This window comes from Colius striatus, chromosome 2, assembly GCF_028858725.1.
Source record: "Colius striatus isolate bColStr4 chromosome 2, bColStr4.1.hap1, whole genome shotgun sequence".
Taxonomy (NCBI): Eukaryota; Metazoa; Chordata; class Aves; order Coliiformes; family Coliidae; genus Colius; species Colius striatus.
The window spans coordinates 39,841,619-39,865,981 of NC_084760.1; the positions used below are offsets into that span (position 1 = coordinate 39,841,619).

The following is a 24,363-nucleotide window of genomic DNA, read 5'->3' on the forward strand; positions in this document are numbered from 1 at the left end:
CACAAGCTGCTCATTCTCATCCCTGTAGAGAAATCAATGGGATGAAAATGGTCACAGACACTCAGCTGTTATAGTAACAGCAGTGCAGAGGACAGGTCTCCTGAGAAACTAAAATGCTCCACAATTAGAGCACCTCAGAATCACTGTGGCACATTGCTCTTAAGGGCAGCCACCAGACACTTGAAGAGTAGATCAAGCTGGCCACAGCCACTTTGAAAAATGGGCTGCTATGAAATGCAACTGTGAAATACTAGATATCCACATTTTCTTCTCAAATATATGACCCATTGCATGATTTGCCTGATTTATGGGAAGCCATGACACAGGTCCTGCTGCACCATGGGACAAAGGAATCAACTTCAAGGCAGTATAAAGTGTTGGATGGAGACACCATCTAAAGGCTACACATCTAGATATATAGTCCCATGAAAAATTGTTAAAGAACAACAAAGGTTCCTTAGTTGGCTGTGGGATGTAAGAAACTTCATTCAGAGTAGGCTGTGCAGGAATGATATTCTGCTGGTATGAAATGAGGAGGTGTCATGTCCTTCAGCAAGGCTGTTGTTGCTGTCACACACTTGACAATCATTCCTCAAAGACAAAAAAGGCTTGCAGATCCCAATCAGTAGCCAAAAGCTAGCTCACAGTAACAAAAAGCAGTTCAGATGCTGTTAGACATTTAGCTCCAGGAAAGGATAAAGGCCTTCCAAGCAACTGGACATAGGTCTCCCAACTATTGACTCACTGCAGTCCCTAAACAGGCAGAATTTTTGCTATACCAAATGTAATCCATAGGGTAAGTTCTATGCTCATGCATAATCTACATTTACATATAAAACCATTGTACATGAAAGTGGATTTTGCTGGCTCTAACACAGATTAATATTATTATTCCATATTTTCTTGGGTTTAAGATGGTAAAAAGAAAAACCAAGGTACAAAGGAAATATTAAAAGAAACCTTAGTTCATGTATCTTCAAAATCAATTACCTATGAACATTTACAAGTAACCATAGCAGGGGTGGCTAATACCATCTAACTGCAGCTGCACATAGCTCACTTTGTCCTGCCTTTCACCACATGCTGCCAGGCCCTATCCAGTGCCAACTCCGACACTCCAGCTATCCCACACTCAGCAGAAAACTTATCTGACAAAAAACACAATTTTCGGATGGCTAAAATGGTTTAACAAAGGGCCTGACATACTGAAGTAAGTGGGATGGAGCAAAGATGCACAGCTGGGCTGGAGAACTACAGCAGCCAGCACAAGGATCAGCTTAAGCTGTCTGGGCTGCAGCCCAATAGTGTGCTCTGGAACGGGAATGAAAATTGGTGGGCTGACAGATTTGCCTTATGACTGGGCTATTTCCAAGTTAATCTCACACAACCACAAGCACTGTTGATGTAGTTGGGGGGAGCGAGGGTGATCCCTGATAAGACCAGGAGAAAACAGTATGTCAGAATAAGTAACTATCAAAACCAACTATTTAACTTCCAAAAAATAACCAGCGTAACTACTAAAGTATGTCTCAGAGAAGAGCTGGGTGAAAAAAAACCCAAAACAACAAACAACTCACAAACCAGAATCTCGACTCACTGTCAGTCCAAACAGTCAGTCGTATTCCTTCTTATTCCCTACTCCCTCTATGTACTCACACTGCTCCCACCATGCTGACAAACATCTGACCCAAGTGAGCTGATTCTGCTTGTTGATTTAGCAAAAAAAGCTAACTTGACAACACAGGAAATAGTTCACTTCCTAAGCCAGCAGAATCAACTCAGAGGATCAGAAGAGTTTCAAGCCAGTTTAAAGGGGAGTGAAACCTGAAGACTTTCTCCTCACTAATACATGATCCTTTTGTAAGCTCAGCTGTCTGTGCTTACCACGGTCTCACCTCTTGAACTGTGGTAAGCTCTCCCATGCTGCCTGCCTCTGTACCATCAACAAGCAAAGGACTTGGGACAGAAAACAGGTTGCCCAGGGAGGTTGTGGAATCTGCTTCTCTGGAGGTTTTCAAAACCCACCTGGACACGTTACTGTGCAACCTGATCTAGGTGGACTCACTTTAGCAGGGAATTGGACTGGATGATCTCTTGAGATCATTTCTAATCCCTACCACTCTGTGATTCTTTGACAGATAACTGACACCCAAGATAGGAGCACCACTTTCAGGTCCTAACACACTGAGAAACATTATTTCACTATTTTCTTTTGTTCTTCCATCTGATTATGCCCCATTATTCACAGAATCACAGAACAGCATTACTCAGGGGTTCTCCTTTTTTGCAGATGGCACTCACACTTAAGTGATCTTGGTCTATACAGGTCAGTTTATTAAATTCCACAGTAACTTGGAATCAGAAGTAATTATGCAACATCTAAGTGAATTATATTTACATACTAACAATACTGAACCAAACACATATCAGGTTTAAGGCCAGAAATACAAGAAAGCCAGCTGAAATACTGCCAAACTGAAACAGCATTTCCAAAGAAAACCAACCACAACAAACCCAAACCACATACCTTCACTTTTGTCACTCTGGCTAAACTCAGCATGAGGAAATACTTTGTGTAAAACCTCAAGAAGGCTATTGAAGGTACGTTCCAACAGTGGTCTGATCACAGGAGACAACGCATGTCCTGAAGAGGTCACGGCACGTTGGGAAGCAGGCACAATATTCTGCATTGCATGATAAAAATCCTGCGCGCTGAGAACTACTGAAGAAACATCAAGCTGTAGTTTCTGACTGCTCACATAAATCTGGGGATAGCGTCGTCTCAGGGCAATCAAGGCAGCCTCAGTGCAAAGTGCTTTTATGTCAGCTCCACAGTACCCTAGTGCACACACAAAAAAAACCCATCATGAAACAGCATTCCTGTGCTACATATATTTCAAACATGCCTAAAGGTAAAAACAATTAGTAATATGTAATTGTCAAGGTCCACAAGGCATCTGCCAAAAGGTATCAGGTCATAATCCAGTGACAGTGTTGTGTACCAAGAAATTACGTACAAGTATATTGAAATATAGTAAGAAATTACTTTCACGTGGAAATTGAAATAATATACATTTTCACTATATAGCACAACATATATAGTGTCTTTCAGCCCAAGGTTATAGGTCTGTCATCAATCTTTCCTCTTCCTTAATATTGTCGAAAGTATGTGTACAATTTTAACAGGTTACCCCTCTCCTCCCTTTTACTTTTTACATTAATATATATATTTTAATAGCAAAATAACCTTGTTGTACTGGATTAACATCACCAACTGAACTTTTACAGACTGAGAAAACGAGCAATACAAAGAATAATGTTTCATGGTTAGAATGTGGAAGAAATGAAATATCTCATTGAAAAAGCATACTGTGGACTTTTGGAAAAATGTGAACTTTTAATGTCAATGAGCTTTTCACACTTTTTACAGTTTTGTCATTGTACTAATATAACCAAAAGAGTAGAAAAAAAAATTAAAAAGCACTAGAATTTTAATTTAGTTTATCTTTATAAGCATCTACAGGTGACTAATAATTGCTTAATCATCATTATTGAAAACCATAGATCTGGTAAATATGAAATATTGAGAGACTTAATACCTCAGTGTTTTCTGTAGTACTAATGGTTTGGGGTTTTTCTGCAGGGCTAGAAATTAGATTTCAAATTTTTCCATCTCTGTCAGCAACAGACATTAGTATGTCACTGTATTTTGTGGCACTACAGCTACATCTTTCAAAAAAATGGAAAACATTATTCCACTGGGAAAACTCTTTGATAGAATTAAAGTGACTATAGGAAAACATGTTGCACTGAGGTATTGCCACATGAAAATTCACGGGTTTGCAACCAAGTCTTTACAGAAGCTAATTAATGACTTGTTTAGTTAAATTATTCTCAAACACTGTTTTTAACCAGAGTTCTTCCCCTCCACCAGGTCTTGCGCTTTTTCTACATTGTTTTTATATTGGTCTTTTGGCACCAAGACCCAGAATTGCAGCCCACCTAGTTTCTGTCTCTTTATCCTCTCATGTTCTTTCAGTACTGCTTGCATACGTATCTTTACAAGATGCACACAGCAACAAAGAACAAAACTAATTCCATAGACAGTGTTGAAAAACAAAAAAAAAGCAATTCATATGGAAGTTAGGGGATAAAAGATACCAACTTCTCAGCTATAAAGATGACTCAAATAATCTGGGATTTCACGTGTCACCTGAGTTTCTCCTATATACTTGAAAATATTTTTAAGGAAAAAAACTCAAAAAACAAGAAACAATAAAACTCAACAAGATCACTACAGACATCAGACTCCTCTGCAACTTTTAAACTAAGCTTTCTGATTTTATGAAAAGTTTTGTAGCTGTAATTGTGTAAACCTGATGAGCACACACTGTTGTCTAAAAATATGTAGCAATTAATCCACAAGTTACCTTGAATAAATACACGACGTCTGAAATACGTTCAAATGCATTCACTATATTAACCCATAGTCTGCTAATTATTTTCAGCACTAGGGGCTTGTTGGTTGTGTTTTTAACTAACCCCCATCATGAAATCAAAACCATGCAGGCACACTCCATCAACCACGTGAACCCATCAGACAGTAACTACAGGTGTGTCAGAGAAATTAAAACATAAGCTTTTCTTCTAAATTCTGCTTTGTTCTTTCAATATTAAGTATCACATTCCCATTTAACACGCACATTGAATTAAACAAAAAAGTTGAGGGGGGCACTGAACCAAAGCTTAAATCAAAAATGTACTTGAGAGGTATAGCACCCTGAATGTCTGTCACCTTAAAAACTAGTTATCTTCACGCAAAAAAGATTCAACAGCTCGGGAGCTATATCCTTTCCTATTTTTCTATTAATAAATGCTGTAATATCAGTTTCTAGCAGTCATTTTAATCACCGCTTGTACATCTCCAAAGAATTGCAAAATTAGGAAATAATAGCCTATCGCCTATTTTTAAAATTAAATTCTCAGGTGATCAGATACACAATTAGTCTCCATTTCTACTTTTCATTTCTCAGGAGCAATTACATTTGAAGACTAATAATTGGTGTCTCTTTTTGAGGTACTCTCTTGTGCATACTGTACATCCATTTCAGTGACAGGAAAACTGCAAAAATCCTGTACCTTGTGAAACATGAAAGAGGTTTTTATTTCTAAGAGGTAAATGCACACCGATTAACAGGAATAAAAACATGAGCACAGTACTGCCAAATCAAAATAAAATGTATCATGACAACAGTAAATAATCTGCATTTATTTTTGCCCAAAATGACACATAATAAAACCAAGGTTCAGTGCATTTATTTCATTTTCTTAAGCATCTCAAGAAGGATGTTCAATTTGGCAGGCAATATGTAGTGGTACACCTTAACTTAGCACAGAACAAGAATTCTTGTCAAGTAGTTCATATTGTTCTACCAATCACCAGCCCACTCTGCTAAATGTTTTCCAAGTACAAGTTTCAAAGAGCAGGACAGCAAACAAGTGTATTCCCATGTGGGTTTCCAAAGAACTCACTTGGGTCACTAAAAATTTTAAAGCTAGAGTCTTCCATTTGTACTGTGCAGAAATTAAGTCCTCTTCAAAATTTCTTCTGTATAATATCTACCCTCAAAACCTACAACAAACTGCTTCTGAACTGAAATATTTAGGTGAAGAGTCTTGACCACTTCTTCCAATTTATGTCATGCAACTCACTACAACTCCAAAAAAGGACTGCAGGGAAAAGGAGTTAGTGAACAACTCAGTATGATGACAGAAATGAAAAATAACTTTTTTTTTTTTTAATTGTGAAAAATATGAACACTAATGCCAAAACTTCTCCCTCCATCATTACGTTAGGATAGGAAAGAAAAATCTAAGAAGACAACATTTTGCCATAAAATGCTCCTGTAATATTAAGCACAGAATATTTTAACAAACATTTTGAGCTTCCCTCTAATTCTATTTACTGTTATAAAAGTAAGCCTTACTGCATTGTAAAAAGATTTATCTGCAGGATGACAGTTGGAGGAATACATAGTTTTTCAGTTGGTAGTATTGCTTTGTTTCTTACTAATGGTTTCTTTACCCACAGAAAGTTACCATTCAGAACAATGAATTAAGCACAAGAGATAAGAAAGGATATTAAAAGTTCAGGGTATCTGGGGCTTGTCTCCAGTAAGGAGACAAAAACATGATCATTACTTGTGTTTATTGAAGGTAATAACAAGCCATCAGTGTGTGGTCTTCTGAGCAATTCTATGCTCTCCCCAAGCTGCCTCACTTTAGTCTCGCACACATTGCAGTCATGCAGCCACTTGGTGAAGCAACTTATTAATTCTCATATATATAGAAGTCTCCTCAAAAGGTATGTAATCCATAACACCCGAGACAAAAATCAACCCTCAGGAAATAACCTATTTTTTGCAAGTCCTGGGGCTTTTCCTTTCTAATTTCTTTATAATTACACCCCTGAATGTTAAAAAGTTCTGAGTTGCACATGCATCTGCTTCCCCAAAGTCATCTACTTTGGTAGTATTGCAGCAGTTTTCTTCATTAGGATCCAGGTGTTTGTAGTTAAGTGTTTTCACATTTGCTAAACTGGAGAGAGGTACCAACCATTCTACGCAAAAAGCCTGTCAAGTCTAGGCAGCTTTTACTTGGGGAGGAGGGGGTGTTGTTTGAGGAGCAGGGGGGCAATTGTTTGTTTTTAACAAAAACCTGCAGTTAAGAGGAAACAGCAGACTAGTACGTACTGCATCATATGCCAAATGTGGCATTGAGTCTGACTTGTAATAGCCACAAATAAGCTGGAAAGTCTGTTAATTAGTTGCTGCAGATTTCACTTACAGAAATGATGAGGCAGTCTCAAGATGAAGATAAATCAGTCTTACTTCAGCTGTTTTAAAAAGTCTTTGTGACAGTCAAAAAGTTTTAATCTTGGATGTATGGAAACATGTAAATGCCAAGATACAGAATGGAGACAATCAAGTACACAGCAGTTGGACAGTGGAAAAGCCAAAGAAAACAGAAAAGGGTGTTTCTTTTTGTTAGTTGACTTCTCCACAGAACTCATGGGCTTTACTTAGCACAAAGAATGGCTTCCAATGAAATCTACAAACGGCTTTCCCTACAGTCTGAAATTTTCAAAACACATAATTGTGTTCAACACAAAATATGGTGAATTTTCAAAGAAACAACTGAGTTTTAGCCCATCTTTTACCCTCACTCCCTCTAAGCAGCACCACATCTTTGCACAAATCAAGCAGAATTTACATGAAATGGCTTTGGCACATGCTGTCTTATACCAGGCAAAGCTTAAACTGGAGTGTGCTGGATAGTTATGTTTTCTCCTCACCAGAAGATGTTGAGGTCTTTGTGCATCAAAAGCGGAAGGATGCTGCTTCGATGATAGATGTCCCTGTGGATGAAGAGGATAATTTGGATGTACTGTAGCTGACTGAATGGACTGATGTTCAATTTAAAGCTCTTATTTCTCTGATGATGTATTCCAATGCACAGATATTTGAGACTGTCCTTTTTCTGAGAAGTTCACTGCACGTCCAAGCAGATAACTGACAGAGGATGAATCTTTGCATGACAAATTGCTGAGAAGAGATTGTGGTGTGTGTTTTGGGGTCATTTCCTCTGTTAAATTCACTACATTTTTTCCTGATTAGCTTTTAAGCAGCAGGTATATATCTTGGACAACCATCCTCCATTCAGTACAGCAGGTCTTTGGTTTCTCCAAAGGTGTATTTAATGTGTTCATGGTGTGGTGCTTTTTTTCTCCCTGCCTATATCTACACTTTGAGGTTGCTCTCTGCTAGCAATCTGGAAAAAAAAATTGATCTTTAGAATGGCTGGTTAGTTTGTTGGGTTTTTGTCAGAGGAGAGCATGCCAATCAGTAAAAAGGGGAAAAAAAAAAACCACACACAAAACCAACACACTTTTTTTCCCCCATTTGTAAGCAGACAGAAGAAAAACCCCAAGTCTCCCTATCTCTTCTTGCAATTACAAGTATATTCTTGTAACACATTTATTTCATAGGAAGTCTACTGAAAGATTCCAATTCCTAATGCATTTTGCTTTTCATTGAGAGTGTGCATCCTATATAAGGACAGTGATGTTACTGAAAGGAAACATGATTGTATTTTCAAACAACTACTAGCTACTTGTGTTTTAGTAAGACAGAAGCATATTTTATTATTACAAAATAAGATTGCTGAAAGTACAGAAGTTTAGAACAGCAAAAATAATAAAATATCCTAATATACTTAACATACCTTCAAAGTTTTACACAGAAGAGAAAATATCTGTAGTAAAAGTACTAACATCATAACACTCACCAACACATTTTTCAGCCAGTTCTCCTAAGAAAGGATCTGATAATTTGGGGTTCCAATCCCTGGTATGAATTTGTAAAATGTGCTTTCGCGCCTGATTTTAAAAGAAAAACAAAAATAGCAAGCCAAAGCCATGTCATAATATTTTAGACAAAAATATTATTTATTCATGTGACTATAAAAGTTGTTTTACCTATTTTTGACAGGTAACTGAGAAGCATAAAATAGAATTTAATACTCAGAAGTCAAGACCAAAGGGTTTCCCTTCTTTTTTATTTTATGTAAAGGCAGTAATTTTTTCAGTATACCAGTTACATGTTTTAGTTTCTGTTTAATCAACAACGTTATTATACGTGAACTGATCAAAACTCATGTTCTACTATCATAATTTTATAATTCAATTTGTAATTGCTGCACCTGTGATTAACAGCTTCTACAGGCAAATGCCTCACAAATTAATTTATTGCTGAGTGGCACAGTACATACACATGACTTCCAAAACTATTTCATTTTTAAATTCCATATTATCTAAATACTCTTATCAATATGAAAAGTAAATTCAAGTATAAATTTCTGAAACGTAATGGTTGAGTTTTATAAAGTCCAGAACAAGGAACTGAAATGTTCCTGCTGCCAACATAACAATATCTGGCTTTGCATATAGATTTAGGTCTTTAGCAGGTCATATTAAAAAGCTATTTTCTCTTACCATAACTTCCCAAACCCTGATATTTAGGGCTTATTATACAAAACCATACAAAACCACAGCTTTTAAATCAGTATAACATAAACAATTCACCTCTTTGTTTAGTTTTAACTGTAGAGTGAAGATATGAAGTTCAACACAACTTCACGTATGCTACGTGTTTTCACTAAAAACGTCTTCCTAAAATTAAATATTCTTACAACTAAGAATGCCTAGATCTATTGTATAAGTTTGGTTGTCAGGCATTCAAATCTTTAATACATTAAAAATTTTTATTATTAAATCTCCTTTGTAAGTTTTACCTTTTTATCAGGCAAGTTGAAAAGAAATTCCCTGTCAAAGCGACCAGGTCTCCTGAGTGCAGGATCTATAGAATCCAGTCTGTTTGTAGCACCAATTACAACTATTTCACCTCTATTATCCAGTCCATCCATGAGGGCAAGAAGAGTAGACACTATAGAGCTAAAAGACAGTTTTCAAAAAAAGAATATATAGGCAATGCTGCAAGAATTGTTACTTTTTCAACTGCAAAATTTCTAATTTCAAAGAAAAACGCCAAGTTTAAAAAAAACAGCAGTATAACTGTTTCAAGTCCCAAAGCAATAAGGAATCTTTTGTTAGATGTATTATACTTAGTATTAAGACTCCGGTAAGGATTACATCAAACTTCTTCCTTTAAATGTTTTGGATAATGTGAGCTCAGGAAGCCATTTATTGCAGCTCCGAAAAGCTCCCTTCCATTGTCCTGTTTAGCATCAGCCAAAAGAAAGGTGCATCAAGACATAGCCACATGTTCTGTAAACTCTGAGTCTGCTGGCCCCAAAATTTCCCTGTCCCTCTTGGTTAAGTGGAGGGAGATATACACAAAGATGCCATCACCTATAAAATGAAAGCTGCAAATGCACTACCATAAAAAGCACAGCAAAACTGCAACTGAAGACAGACGGGAAAAAATTAATCCAGCACTAAGCTGCTGTAAAAAATGTTTTTAAAAAATTGCATGATCTTCAGAGGGCCCTGGACAGGCTGGAGCGATGAGCTGAGGCCAACCATAGGAGGTTCAGCAAGGCCAAGTACTAGGCCCTGTACTTGGGCCACAACAACCCCAGGCAACGCTACAGGCTTGAGGCAGAATGGCTGGAAGGCAGATTGGTAGCAAAGGACCTGGGGGTGTTAATGGACAATGGCTGAACATGAGCCAGCAGTGTGCCCAGGTGGCCAAGAAGGTCAATGGCATCCTGGCTTGTATCAGAAATATTGTGACCAGGAGGACCGGGGAAGTGGATATCCCCCTGTACTTGGTGCTGGTGAGGCCACATCTCGAGTGCTGTGTTCAGTTCTGGGCCCCTCATTACAAAAAGGACATTGAGGTGTTGGAGTGTGTCCAGAAATGGGCAGCAAAACTGGCAAAGGATATAGAGAACAGGTCTTATGAGGAGCAGTTGAGGGAGCTGGGGGTGTTTAGTCTGGAGGAGGCTGAGGGGAGACATGATCACTCTCTATAACTACCTGAAGGGGAGCTGTTGTGAGGTGGGAAGCTACCTCTTCTCTCCAGTAATGAATGACAGGACAAGAGAAAATGGATTCAAGTTGCACCAGGGAAGGTTTAGATTGAACATTAAGAAAAAAAAATGTCATCAAGAGGGTTATTAAGCATTGGAAAGTCACCATCCCTAGAGATATTTAAAAGATGCACAAATAAGGTGCTGAGGGACATGGTTTAGTTTAGTGTTGGGCTTGGCAGTGTGAGGTTAGTAGGTGGACTGTGATCTTAAAGTTTTTTTCCAAAACTAACGATTTTATGATAGCAACTCAAGTTTACACACCACACTATCCAAAATGAAAATAAGGCTATCTGGTTTATTCATAGACTATTAAAACTCATCATTTTAGAATAAACTTTTTTTCAACTGGTTATTCTAGAGCTGGTAACACAATCTGTTTACAGTACAAAACCTGCAACCAAAAGAAAGGCTGTGGAAATCTTGAAGTTAATAATGTGGCTGAAGGGTGACCTTCACTACAATTCAACTCCCAGCAAATTGATGTCTGTCTGAAGAACTGAAGAGATGACTTTTAACATCAAAAAATCTCAACAATCTGTCCTTTCTAGTGTAATTGGGCTTAACAAAAGTAAAAGTTTTTCTTGGGAACTAAGAAAAATTACACTTAAAGAGTTCACCAAGGTAATGTAGCATATACTAAGATAATGGCAGCATATAAGAAATATTACCTGTGAATCTGATCTTGTCTACTAGAACGAACTGGAGCCAAGCCATCTATTTCATCAAAAAATATTATAGAGGGTCTCATCAAGTATGCCTGGTAACAACAAAAAAATCACTGCTGATTCACAATTTATCCATCAACACTGAAAACAGTTTGTTTTCTCACAAAGCATTAATATGTTAAAATAATACATATAATGAGACACCTTCATTCAAAACTGTATAGTCTGAAAATAAAACTAAATACTGTTTCAGACAAAGCAAAAAAGACTGCAGTCTCCTTTGAATAAGCAAGATGGCACCAGTGTATCAGTTTTACTGTGTTGTTGGAGAGATTAAAGACAAACTGACACCTCATACTCCATTAAAGAAGAGTATCTTATCTGCTTGTAATCATTTCTTTAGACATTTGCATCTGAAAAAAAGCTTTAGTTTGAGCAAGTGCATTTCACTACTTTATATGACTGACTCCCACCATTTTCCAAGCTAAATAAGGACACTAAAATATACACACAATGCAACTTGTATCCTCTTTATAGCATTTAACTTGAACATGCCAGTCAAACTCACCGGTTTACATATTTTTTTCCATTTTTACCCAAACTACTTTGTCTGCATCATTAATGGACAAGTTAAGAGGTGGCTGCTTCTCCGTTTTCAGAGTAAGAAAAACTGTAGCCAGTATTACTGTGTTTTTTCATCTAAGTATATAATTTGGACAAATCCTTCCTAAGCTATGAAAAGTTACAGTTGCTTAGCTTCTGTGTCAGATAATTGTGGCTAAAACATAAAAAACAACATACAGAGAAATTATATGAAAAATATGAATTTTCTTCCCACCTGATCAAAAAGGAGTCGAAGCTGACGTTCAGATTCACCAACCCACTTACTGAGACAGTCTGCTCCTTTCCTCATAAAGAAAGCCACCTTTTTGTCTCCTTGACTGCATTCATTAGCTAGAGCTCTAGCTACCAAGGTTTTACCTGTTCCAGGAGGACCATAGAATAAACAGCCCCTGAAGATAAATGGATCAACACAGTCACAAACTTATTCTACGTCTCCTGAAAAACTCCAAGTCAAATTTTAGAATGAAGACAGGGAGCCTGGAGAGGAAAGACTTAAGTTCTATTATAATTATTTAGTGTATTCAACATGACATAATAAAATCCAAGTTTGTTTCATGCTTTCAAATTAGTAAATCCTTGCTTCACAGACAACATTTATCAAAGGGATATTAAGCTTCTGAAGGATTGTTTTTACATTAGTTAAATACGTCCTCAAATATTAAATCTGACGTTTGAATTACTGTTTGTTACTTCTTTAGAAATATGTACTTTCTTTAAATGACAAAAATGTCCCAAAATTTTCAATTTACTCGTATTATGTAAACCCACTTAAATTACACACTGAGAAGCCCAATTAATAAATACTAAAAACATAAGGTAACATCATTGAGATTAAGTCTATTACAGAAACATCAGCATTTAGTTTGACTTAGTAAAATATTTCATAACATAACAGGGAAAAAAAAGACAATGTGCTACTGAATAGAACACTTCAGAATTCTTTGGCTAAATCACAAAGTTTACCTTCCCACCGCAAGACAAGTGAACTAGATTTTTGTAACTCTTCATCACGCTTATTACATTGAGTAGAGTCAAACATGTCAAGTAGCAAACACTTAAGTCTATTTGAACTGTAAACACTTCAGGGAAAGTATCCATCTCCCATGTGTTTTCAAATGAAGCATTCTTCAGAGCTTAATAAAATAAAGCACAATAAGAGTAAATACACATACCTTGGTGGCTGAATTTTGAATTTTTCAAATATTTCTGGGTAGAGAAGAGGAAACACTACCATTTCCTTAAGTGCAAGTATATGATGGCTCAATCCCCCTATACTATCAAAACGCACCTTAGAGCGAAAAAAAACATACAAAGCATACATTATAACAGCTTTCCACAGAAGTATCTTCACTTATGAAATAACATACCTATAAACAAATCACAAACAACATTGCACTGACATGCAGCTGTGGCAGAGGGACATGGTTTAGTAGTGGACCAGGCGGTGCTGGGTTAATGGTTGGACTCAATGATCTTAAAGGTCTTTTCTAACCTAAACAATTCTATGATTCTATGATAAATAGGAGTTCTCTGAATTTTGAAAATACAAAAACAAGTCGAGAAAGTCGACTCTTGGTTGCCAACACCAGGTTTAGCTGGTTCACAAGTTAACTGTGTCAGGGATGCCTGGACACATACAGAGATCCAGTCTAAGACTGGGAGTATTTTTAAACTCAAGCACAGTCTAATAGCGATGCAGTCAAAATACTTCTAGATAATGGCTCAGCTCTTGCAATAACTCAGTGGCTTCTGCACAATACACACCATAAGTTAATGTGCATCATTGTTTCTGAATGAGCACAGGACCCACATGTCTAGCACTGAGTTAAACAATCTAGGAGGTCAGTACTTTTGGTTTTCTGCACTGCTCAGTATATCCCAGTTCTTACTATTACAAGTAATCGAAAACTGACTGTAAACAAAGAAATAATTGATATTTTGGTAATACATCTGCAGCCTGGTGATTACCTACAAGCTAAAAGCAAGTGATTTGTAGCCCCAAGGAATAAACGTTCAATAGCTTTGGAAAAACTTGAAACATCAGTGAGCTTGTTACGAATTTACGTGAAGTGTAACTAGGAGCTGTGGTGAATCCTGCCTATGCGTAATTGGAGAAAGGAAAACAAAAAGCTTTAACAAAACCTACCGATTTATCGACAATCATAGGGTCAACATCAGCCAAACTTGCCCCAACTTTCACTCGTTCTCGCAGGATTCCACTAGCTAAGTCTTCTGCTCTAAAGTTTAAAGGCAGGCACCTGTTGAACCAAAAAAAAAAAGAGCACCAAAGAAGTATTGTCCTGTTTTGATCATTTTGATGGAATGGGAAGAATCAAGATATTAAATGACTTCTACTACCTAAAGAAACAACTTTCCTGTATTGATAAGGTAATCAAAATCAACCTTTTTATTGGGGTAACTATTCTTGTATACCTGGAAGTTCCTTAAAGACAATACAAATGTAGTTTTATGCTTCCATACAAATATTTCCATCTGGAGAAGTAGACTGGACAGACTATTTTGATTAAACGCAGAAGAAACAACATCTACCAAAAGAACAAGACACTCTTCCCTGGAAATGATGAACTGCATATGTTCAGTATGATAAGAAAAAGATTAACAGTACAAGCAGAACAGATTTTTAAGAATATAGCTAATTAGAGTCTACAGAAAAGAAATAAAACTATTTCTTGCAGATCAGTCATAATTCAAATCCACCTATTCCAGTTTCTTAGCATGTACAAAGAAGCTCTTAAGCCCCTAACATATCAGGTCAAACACACAGATAAAGGAAAGAAGAAGGGTACCAGTAAGATACAGATTACACTTAGAACTATATTTTTGGTAGTTGTACATCACTAGAATTCCTCAGGAGGAAGGAAAGATGGAAAAAAGATGAAGAAACTTTTTTTTTGTCCTGTTTTCCATGTAACATATCTGTGGCAGTAAGTACATTTACTGATTTACCTTATAGAACTTGCACTTTTAAACAACTGGTGTAAGGTCAAAAAATGTGTTGGGTATGAAGAAGGCACATATTTTTTACACAACAGGAAGAGAGAAGACTGAGAGCTAATATTGGGAGTACAATTGAACTAACTGGCACCAAGTACATTAAAAAAAAAAAAATCTATTTTGACCGACAGAAGTTGTTTGTCTTATAACCCAACTGAATCTAATAGATACTCTCAACTTTTTATCTTTTATCACTATTGTTAATCATCTACTAATAAGACCTGAAATTCTATGTTAATATATAACCATCAATCTTCTTAAAACGGTATCTGCAGGTACTTACAAGTAGAATTTAAAAAAAAGAAGTCTGCAAACTGAAAAGCATTACAGAATAGTTCTGCTTGTTTTCTGATAAAAATCAAAATCTCTAAAGACCAAGGATATTTTGATACCTATTTCTTGCTCTGGCCACGCTTTTAGATTTTCTTCTTTCAAAACGTTCTTCATCTGAAGAGGTTGTATCGCTGCTGTGAATGGCATGCTTCTTTCTCCTATTGAAGTGGCAAAATCAACATAAAACTCAGTCCTCTTTGCAGTAAAATGGCATGTTTTGATTCTTGTATAAAAAACTAAATTGAAACAGCAAGTACAGTACTGTTCAAGTTTAAGATGAATGCAAATTCTAGTTTTATTAAGTAAGCATCGAAACTACCTGGGAAGGGAACATCATCTACTGTCACAGGGATATCTGATTTCAACATAAACATTATTAAAACAGAAGATCCCTCTAAGATGTGGTCCAGTCTATGCTACTTCAGCAAGTCTAATTGTTCAATCAATAAGCTGCTGAAGTTCACCAGGCTGCAACTGTACTTAGGAAAGTTCCCAACTACCTCAGTGACTTCCAACGTAACAGAAATATCAAGATCTTCTTACTCAGCTTGATGACTGTCTTAAAATACTGTTTTTAAAAGAAATCCATACTTTCTAAAGCACATGGTCTCTTTTTATAAAAGAGGGCATTAATTTTAAACAGCACAACAGTTTCACAAAATACCTGTACTGTAGTTTAACTTCTGATTTGAATGTAAGCAAAATTAATAAAACCCTGCATTAACTATTTCTTATTTTAGTATGACGGTATTTCAGAAAACTGAGTATTTCAGAAATACTACACAATGCATATTGTATCTTCTGTATAAAAAGACGTTCAGTTTGAGAAAAGTTGGCACTTTTTGTTTCATAAGTTGGCTACCAGTAAAAATTAGTGTTTTCAGTGAATACACTGAGCTGTATCATTTGTATGGACATGATAATGCACAGAGGTGGTTTTTGTCAAACAATAACACAGGCAATCTGTTTTACTGCTCAATGATCAAAAACTAGATACATTAAAAAAAAAACTAAAGGGAATATTACACAATTAGGAAGAATTTCATAGAATCATAGAATGGCAGGAGTTGGAAAGGACCTTTAGAGATCATCTAGTCCAACCACCCTGCAGAAGCAGATCCACCTAGATCAGGTCACATAGGAACATGTCCAGGCATGTCTTGAAAACCTCCAGAGAAGGAGACTCCACATCCTCCCTGGGCAGCCTGTGCCAGGGCTCCCTCATCCTCAGAGTAAAATTGTTTTTCCTTATGTTTCAATCAAACTTTCTGTGTTCCAGATTCATCCCATTACTCCTTGTCCTGCCACCAGATACAGCAAAAAAAACCTCCTGGCATCCACCATTTATATACTTACAAACATGAATAAGATACCCCCCTCTGTCTCCTCTTCTCTAGACTAAACAGCCCCAGTTCCTGCAGCCTTTCCTCAAAAGGAAGATGTTCCAGTCCCTTGATCATCTTGGTGGCCCTGCGCAGGACTCTCTCCAGAACTTCCCTGTCCCTCTTGAGCTGGGGAGCCCAGAACTGGACACAGGACTCCAGATGAGCCCTCACTAGGGCAGAGGGAGCAGAACCTCCCTCGACCTGCTGGCCACATTCTTCTTGATGTCCCCCAACATGCAATTGGCCTTCTTGGCCACGAGGGCACACTGCTGGCTCACGGTTAGTTTATTGTCAACCAGGACTCCAAGGTGTCTCTCTGCAGAGCTGCTCTCCAGCAGGTCAGTCCCCAGCCTATACTGGTGCACTGGGTTGTTCCTTCCCTGATGCAGGATTCTGCATTGGTCCTTTGAGAAATTTGCAGTATCATAAGACTCTGCTATTATTTAATTTACTTTTCATATTTTCACTATGCTATTAAACTGGGCAATGAGACAAGAGTTTCACCTGAGACTGGCACTTGTTTACTCAAATTCTCTTCACAGACGTATTTCTGGTTTGAAATTTTGAGTAAGTTTTTTTTTTTTTAATGTATTAAGCTCTGATCTCATCTATAAATAAATAAAGTCTATCAACAATTTCTAAGAAAACTCTGTATATTCCAGACTTCTTTGACACAAAAGAGAATAGTCAAAAAGGATGCTTGTTAAGTATTTTGTTGAATTGTTAATATTACTTGGATGGAATTTGAACTGTAAGAAATAAAAAAACCCACTACCCTGATTTATTCGGTTTTGTAGAACAGAAAGGGAATATTTGTTAAACTGCTGCTTTGGATTTAAACACTAAACACATGCCCTCAGAGAAAATGCAGCGTGCAATGCACAAATCTTTCCGGTACTTGCAGCACACCTGTTTGTTCTCTTTATCACAAAGTCTCCACTGGTATTATCAAGTGCTAGGAAATTAATTTTTCTATGTTGATCATGATTTGAACCTAAGATAAAATTCAAGACCCATGCACACAGGTGAGCAAACTGTACAACTCACTCAACAATGTTTTGAAAATCAGAAGTGGACAGAACCACGCTGAGGGAAGGCAATCAATTATGTACCAAAAGACTGGCATTTACCTGATATGGCTTCTTCTTGCAGGAGATCTGTGAATATCAAACAGTGTATTTTCCCTCTTTTTTTGATGAGCTGGCACTGAGTAAGAGAAGTTACAGGTTTGTAACATTTATTACAGAACAATAATAAACTAATCTAAATGCAGTATAAAAGTGCTAGATTATTGCTTTACTAATAGTGTTACCACTGTTTTCTCTGAAAGCTCAAATTATGAAAAGTAATGGGAAGGTGCAGGGAAATGAAATTTCTTATGCTTTATGTCACTATCCCCATATTTGGCTTGATATAGTCAATGGACTTCCACTCTGCCTCCTCAAATCAATACACCTATGACTACCATAGTACAGAATGTAACTCATCCAGGGGACTAGATTTTTTAGTTTATTTGCATAACACGAAACTCCACACAGAAACCTCTTCAGAGATGGTAATATGAGACGTTGGAAATTTAATAACAAATAATTCATGGTACTTCTCTGTCACAGTCTTAATTTCCAAGTTGCCTTAAGATATAGCACACTGCACACGTCACTAATTTAAACCAAATATGCACAGAATACATTGTTTTAAACAGAAGTATTAAAAAGTTCAAAGGCTGAACCCTGTATGGACTCCTGACAGTATGTCCTGTGGGAAACAACTGAAGACATGGGGTTTGTCTAGTTTGGAGAAAAGGAGGCTGAGATACAACCTCACTGCTCTCTAAAACTTCTTGAAGAGGAAAAATTAAGAGGGAGGTCCTGATCTCTGCTCCCTGGGATCCAGTGACAGGATGCATGGGAATGGTTCAAAGTTGCATCAGGGCAAATTCAGACTTGACATTAGCAAATACTTCTTGACCAACAGAGTAGTCAAACACTGAACAGGCTTCCTAGAGCAGTGGTCAATGCCCCAAGTCTGTCAATGTTCAAGACAAACTTTTGGTCAGCAAATTAAGTAGTCAAGCAGCTGGGAGTAGATGACTGTTGTAGATCCCTTCCAACTAACTGTTCTATTCTAAATTTCTTAACTAGGCAAAACATGGTAACTGCTGCTATGCAATTTATCTGCAGTTATGAATTAGAGTTATCACTCAAGAAAAGAAACAGACATAATAGTAGCTATTTTTTCTATGTAATTATGTAATGTATTAGACTACTTTCTGAATTCAACTTCTGTCAACTACTTCTTGACCTAAACCCTGTTCACTTCCAGCCCTAAATCCTCACGCAAACGTGCAAAAGTTCAATCAGGCAGCAGATACTAGCAGTGTCACCACCACTGACAAATAGATTGCCTTTCATTAGACCTATGGTGGTGAAGAAAAAGATGCATAGAATCATTTTGGTTGGAAAAGACGTTTAAGGTCATCCAGTCCAATCGCTAATCTCACACTGCCAAGCCCAAGACTAAACCATGTCCCTCAGTACCTCAGCTACACAGCTTTTCAACATCTCCAAGGCTGGGGACTCCACCATCTCCCTTGGGCAGCTACTCCCATGCTTAACTCATTGACAAAGGTCTTCCTAATATCCAGTATAAACCTCCTTTGGTGCAATTTGAGCCCATTTCCTCTTGTTCTATTATTTATTACTTGGTAGACCAACCTCCACTTTGCTACACTCTCATTTCAGGTAGTTGTAGAGAATTATCATGTCTCTCCTCAGCCTCCTCTTGTCCAGACTAAACACTCCTAGCTTTTCAGTCACCCCTCTTTAGACTTGTGCTCCAGACCCTTCAGCACCTTCATTGCCCATCTCTGGACACACTCCAGCACCTCAATGTCTTTCTTGCAGCGAGGTGCTCAAAACTGAACACAACACTTGAGATGTGGCCTCATCAGTGCCAAATACAGGGGCATAACCACTTCCTTGGTCCTGCTGGCCCCACTATTTCTGATACAAGCCAGGATGCCACTGGCTTTCTGGGCCACCTGGGCACATTGCTGGCTCATGAACAGACAGCTGTTGATTAACTGATTAATGCATGGGAACTTTGTCATGGATAAGGAGTAATCATCCAACTCCTCCCTTCCCACACCCATAGTATTTTTGGAGGTAAGCAGAGCAGAACTGCATATGTACTGTCTAGTTCCTCACCTATTGGAGGAGCCTGGTATCTTTCAACAGTTTTCCTCTGTCTGAGATTATACGGCCGATCATTTTCTTCTCCCTCAGCTTCTTCTACTTCTATATCACCATCTTCTTCCTGAGACTCTGTTGGGCGGAGAAAATATTTTCAGAACACTTCTACTTGATTCTACAGCTATTTTCATCCTAAAAATTGACATTTTAATGGTCACTGAGAATTATTACTTGACCAATCAGTGGAAATTTGAAAATCAAGATAAAAATCTACAGCACATTGTCAAACTTCCCCTAGTTTCCCACAGAAGGTTCTGGAAAAGCAATAGAAAGAAAAATAAATAAATTTAGCCAAATTAGTTTTAGTTGTAAAGTATTTAAAATATCACTTCACTATCTTTTCCCTTCAAATCAAGAATAAAGCCTTTCTTCCCTTTTCGCATAGGAGCCTCTGAAAATCAAGTATTTGACACAGCATGAAAACCAGTACAACTTTACAATTCACAGGTTTTTTTGTTTAGTTGGTTGGGTTTTTCCTACACAAAGCAACTAAACACACTGTATAAGGGTACCACCTATATCCATCTGTTAACAGGATCACAATTTCCATCCACAGCTCTTGGTATTTAGACTCATAGAATCATTTCAGCTGGAAGAGACCTTTAAGATCAGAGTCCAGCCTTTGTCCTAGCCCTTATTAATTGGGACAGACCACACATCTTACAGCAGTTTCAGTTCAAAATTGAAGCACACTATGCTGAACCCTGTATGTATCCTTGAAGTTTGAGTTTGACTTCTTAAGGAAGACAAGTATGCTGTTGATCATTCCACAGTTAGTCGTAATTCCTTCTTTATCAATTTTTTTTGAACATACTGGCCACTTTTAACAGAAGGTGAATTTCAAATACACTGGCATGTCTACAAGCCTCCTAAAATTCAGTGGATGGGCAGAAAACAGACTTTATTACCACCTCCAAAGGAATGATGCAAAACAGACTATTACACATTCTTTCTGGAATATGGGAGTAAGGGAACACAGTAGAAACCAGACTTTGTTCTACTACTTTCAAATAAACTTGCTTAAGTTTAGACAAAACTATGTAGAGATCCTTAAAATCTCTCCTCCTAAAAAGGAGGAATCCTTTGGCACATACGTATTTACAATAGTCTTGTTAATTTTTTTTTTTAATAACTCCAAATCCATATCCAAAAGCATTTACTTTATGTTAAAGAGTGCTTTGTTTTCAAAGTATTTCAGACAGACCGTTACAATTCTTTACAATCCATACCTTCTTCTTCCCCTTCTGTGGACACTTCATGGTGGTTCTGAATCCCATAGCTATTTCTCCTGAGTGATTTCCTCCTTCTTTTCACTCGAGAATACATATCCATGTTTTCCTGGAATAAAAGTCATGTGCACTTCCATCAGTACTGTGCCACATTGCTCACAGTGTTAGCCCACAATTCAGTAATACTCCACCCAATCTCTATCCCCCAAGTCTTTTTCCAACACACAGTCCTGCACAGGTAGACCACAGACGCAGTCTCCTTTAGTAGGTGGTAAACTGAGTCTCTCAGATAGTAGCTAGTCCATCTAATACAGAATTAATATCAGCATCAAGCTGGTTTAGGGACCAAAACAATCACAGTCCCTAGGGTCCTGTGTTCTGACCACCAGACTGTGCTTCAAACCAAAGGACCGCTATTGTACATCAGAAGGGAATGGCAGTCAATTCATCAATGAAGAAAACATGATTTACTATGTCTGTAAGTTTTTTTCTGAATTGGAGTTTATCATGTTAACCACTAAAGACAATTTGAAACTTTTTGACAGAGGTACAGCACGCACATTGCAAAAACAAACATGTTCCCCCTTAATATGACTTTTATCCAAGTTCTCAGACATTCTGTACTTACAAATTCTGTATCTGTCCACATCCGCAGCCGTTCTACTTCCCCAGACCGCCTGTTTCTCCTGATGTTAATATTATCCATTTCCTGTAGGACAGCTTCAGCAGTACTAAAATATATTCAACAGTTAACACAACACAAATACACCAAAAAAAAACAGTCTTAAAACAGCAAAGAAGCAGAACTTTTTATATGATATCCAAAAACTTAACAGATCTAATTCTTCAGTCTGTTATAGCTATTCTGAGGTTTACAGGTCAACTAAACATACACATAAAATAAAATCTGAACATTTTAGGATAGCTACCTATCAATTAATTACAAAACCAACCATAATGAAGAAAAATGAAAGATGAACCTACAGAACATAAACTAAAGAGCACGCAAAAGAAAGAAACATTGATGCTGTTGAAATTCAAGATTCAAAATGAGCTACAGTATTTTAAAAAATGTTTTTAGTATTTTTTTTACTCAGGGTAAATTGTAACATCTCCATTTGAAACTGCTTAAATAAGGTGTTGGATAAGAGTAAGTTTGCAGAATAATTAAAGCTTTTCTACATACACAATTATAATATTGGGAAAGCAATTAATGCCTCCACTCCATGACCTTTATAGCTTCTTACCCTGGCCTCACAAAGACACAAATACATAAAGCCTCTTTTTTTTCACATGATAAATCAGTAACACTTAGAATTTCATCATTATTTGACCTCACTACTATACCATTTCTAATCTACTATTTAGTCAGTCTACATTTTCATTATCTGAAGTATTTGTAAACAGCTGTCAAAATAATGGTGATGTATAAATAATAACCTTGGACAAGATGCTTCACTGCTAAGGAAGAAAACAACAGAGTAATAGCCAGATCAAGTCAATTACTTGGCCACCTGTTCTGTACACTAAGTTACTGCTCTCTATGGTGACTATGCAGGATTTCCACTGGAATTCTTCAACAATTACAATAATTGTAAGAAGGCAGAAACTTTCACTTTCAAACTGTTTAAAAGTAAATAAAAAAGGTGAAATCCTGCCTAGAAATAAATTAATGAAAGTTCTGGTGACATAAGTCAGCAAAGTCAAGATTGCATTCTAAATATCTCTCTCAATTTTAAACAATTCTTCCAAGACATCTGTGACGTGTGACATAACCACATCAAGTAAAATTATGCTTTATTTTGCTACCAAAGAAAATAGGGTTGGAGGGGATCTGGGAAAGTCTACCTGCTCTGGCAGGCAAGAACTAACTACACAATACCTAAATCATTCCTGACAGACATTTCTCTAACCTCTTCTTAAAAACCTCCAACGATTATGGGACACACTGTTATCAGTATAAGTTCATATAGAGACTTCAGTACCATGATCTTATCAAATTACAATCTTCATGGTAGATTTTTTTTCTATTGTTGATGAGGAGAGGGAGATTCAACTGCAACTAGAAAAATAAATGTAACTCAATATAAATTTGTAAACTGATACCATGTAGTTACTGAGTAAATTGAAAAAGAAAATTAAATCAATAAAAGACTCGATAGAATGCATTTAACAATAAATATTACACTTGGCAGTCAAATGTTCACGTTTAAATAATTTTCCAAGCACTAGAGAAAGTAGTCTCACAAATGTGACTATTAAAACCTGGTATACAGGTGGAAAAATTGAGACATATTAAGTGACCTGCCCAGGGCCATATAAGAATAAGAAAAGTATTTCTGTCTCCCATTCCTATGCTCAGACCAGACCATGCCTCCTTCTCTGACCTACTTTGCACAGCAAATGTCAAATAGTGACACCCATCCTAAGTGAATTACTAACAAATGATAGAAAACTAAAATAAAGCTGCAAAGTTTCGATATTTTATGATCAAAATCATAAAAGCAAAATCTAGAAAGCTTCCAAGCATTATTACTAAGCACCAATATAAATAACAGAGTATAATTACACAAACAGGTTACTAAGAAACAAACTAGGGTGTGGACTTACAGTACATCAACCACTTTGCAATAACCACCAGCAGTTTTATCCAGGTGTAAACTCAGAGTAGCTTTACTCCTTAATAAATGTCCGTTAAGTTGTTTTGCAATTAGAGCATGGATAATATAGGCAGTTATAGCATGAGAGCCAGTCTGTAACACCAACCACAACCTAGCTTGCCTCAATGCTAATACACTCCCACAGTAAAACACACAGATGGCACTGGAAGACAGGGCTTTCTAACTTCTAAAAAATCATTAAGATGCTTTGTGAATACAACTGAAGTATCCCCACATACCTGTTTACTAGCTGATCAAACAATAAACTCTGATTCAAAGTTTCAAATCTGTTTTTTCTGGACCGACAACTTTTTCTGACTTCTATATCTCCGTTTATGCAAGCATGGTCCCCATCTCCCTTTTTTTCCCCTCGAAGGGGATGGCTTTTGAGAGCTAAGAGAAATTTGTATTACTACTTCAAAATGCAAGAAACAACATTTTCAGAAACAAGAAATAACAATACTTAGCAAGGACAATAAACCAAAAGTTGTGAAGCACAGTATGAGTACCCTTTTTTCAAAGATGTTTTACAAGCTATTTCCTTAGACTCAAGCTTGTATGCTTATAAGATCTTCTTTTATCATGAA

At 37.0% G+C, this 24,363-nt stretch overlaps 1 protein-coding gene across 3 annotated transcripts in view; it reads right to left on the reverse strand.

The window, feature by feature from the left end:
- ATAD2B (ATPase family AAA domain containing 2B) overlaps window positions 1-24,363 on the reverse strand; it is a 79,372-nt gene that overhangs the window by 37,180 nt on the left and 17,829 nt on the right. For 2 of the 3 annotated variants that reach the window (XM_061989987.1, XM_061989986.1), the window contains exons 4-16: window positions 24,016-24,169; window positions 21,745-21,847; window positions 21,117-21,225; window positions 19,843-19,959; window positions 17,767-17,842; window positions 15,311-15,409; window positions 14,050-14,161; window positions 13,076-13,191; window positions 12,118-12,292; window positions 11,283-11,371; window positions 9,352-9,511; window positions 8,347-8,437; window positions 2,528-2,839 (exon numbers count right to left, since the gene is read on the reverse strand). In XM_061989987.1, the coding sequence (XP_061845971.1) occupies window positions 2,528-2,839; window positions 8,347-8,437; window positions 9,352-9,511; window positions 11,283-11,371; window positions 12,118-12,292; window positions 13,076-13,191; window positions 14,050-14,161; window positions 15,311-15,409; window positions 17,767-17,842; window positions 19,843-19,959; window positions 21,117-21,225; window positions 21,745-21,847; window positions 24,016-24,169 (1,713 nt within the window). The remainder of the gene's footprint in view (window positions 1-2,527; window positions 2,840-8,346; window positions 8,438-9,351; window positions 9,512-11,282; window positions 11,372-12,117; window positions 12,293-13,075; window positions 13,192-14,049; window positions 14,162-15,310; window positions 15,410-17,766; window positions 17,843-19,842; window positions 19,960-21,116; window positions 21,226-21,744; window positions 21,848-24,015; window positions 24,170-24,363) is intronic. The other variant, XM_061989988.1, reaches the window with a different exon arrangement.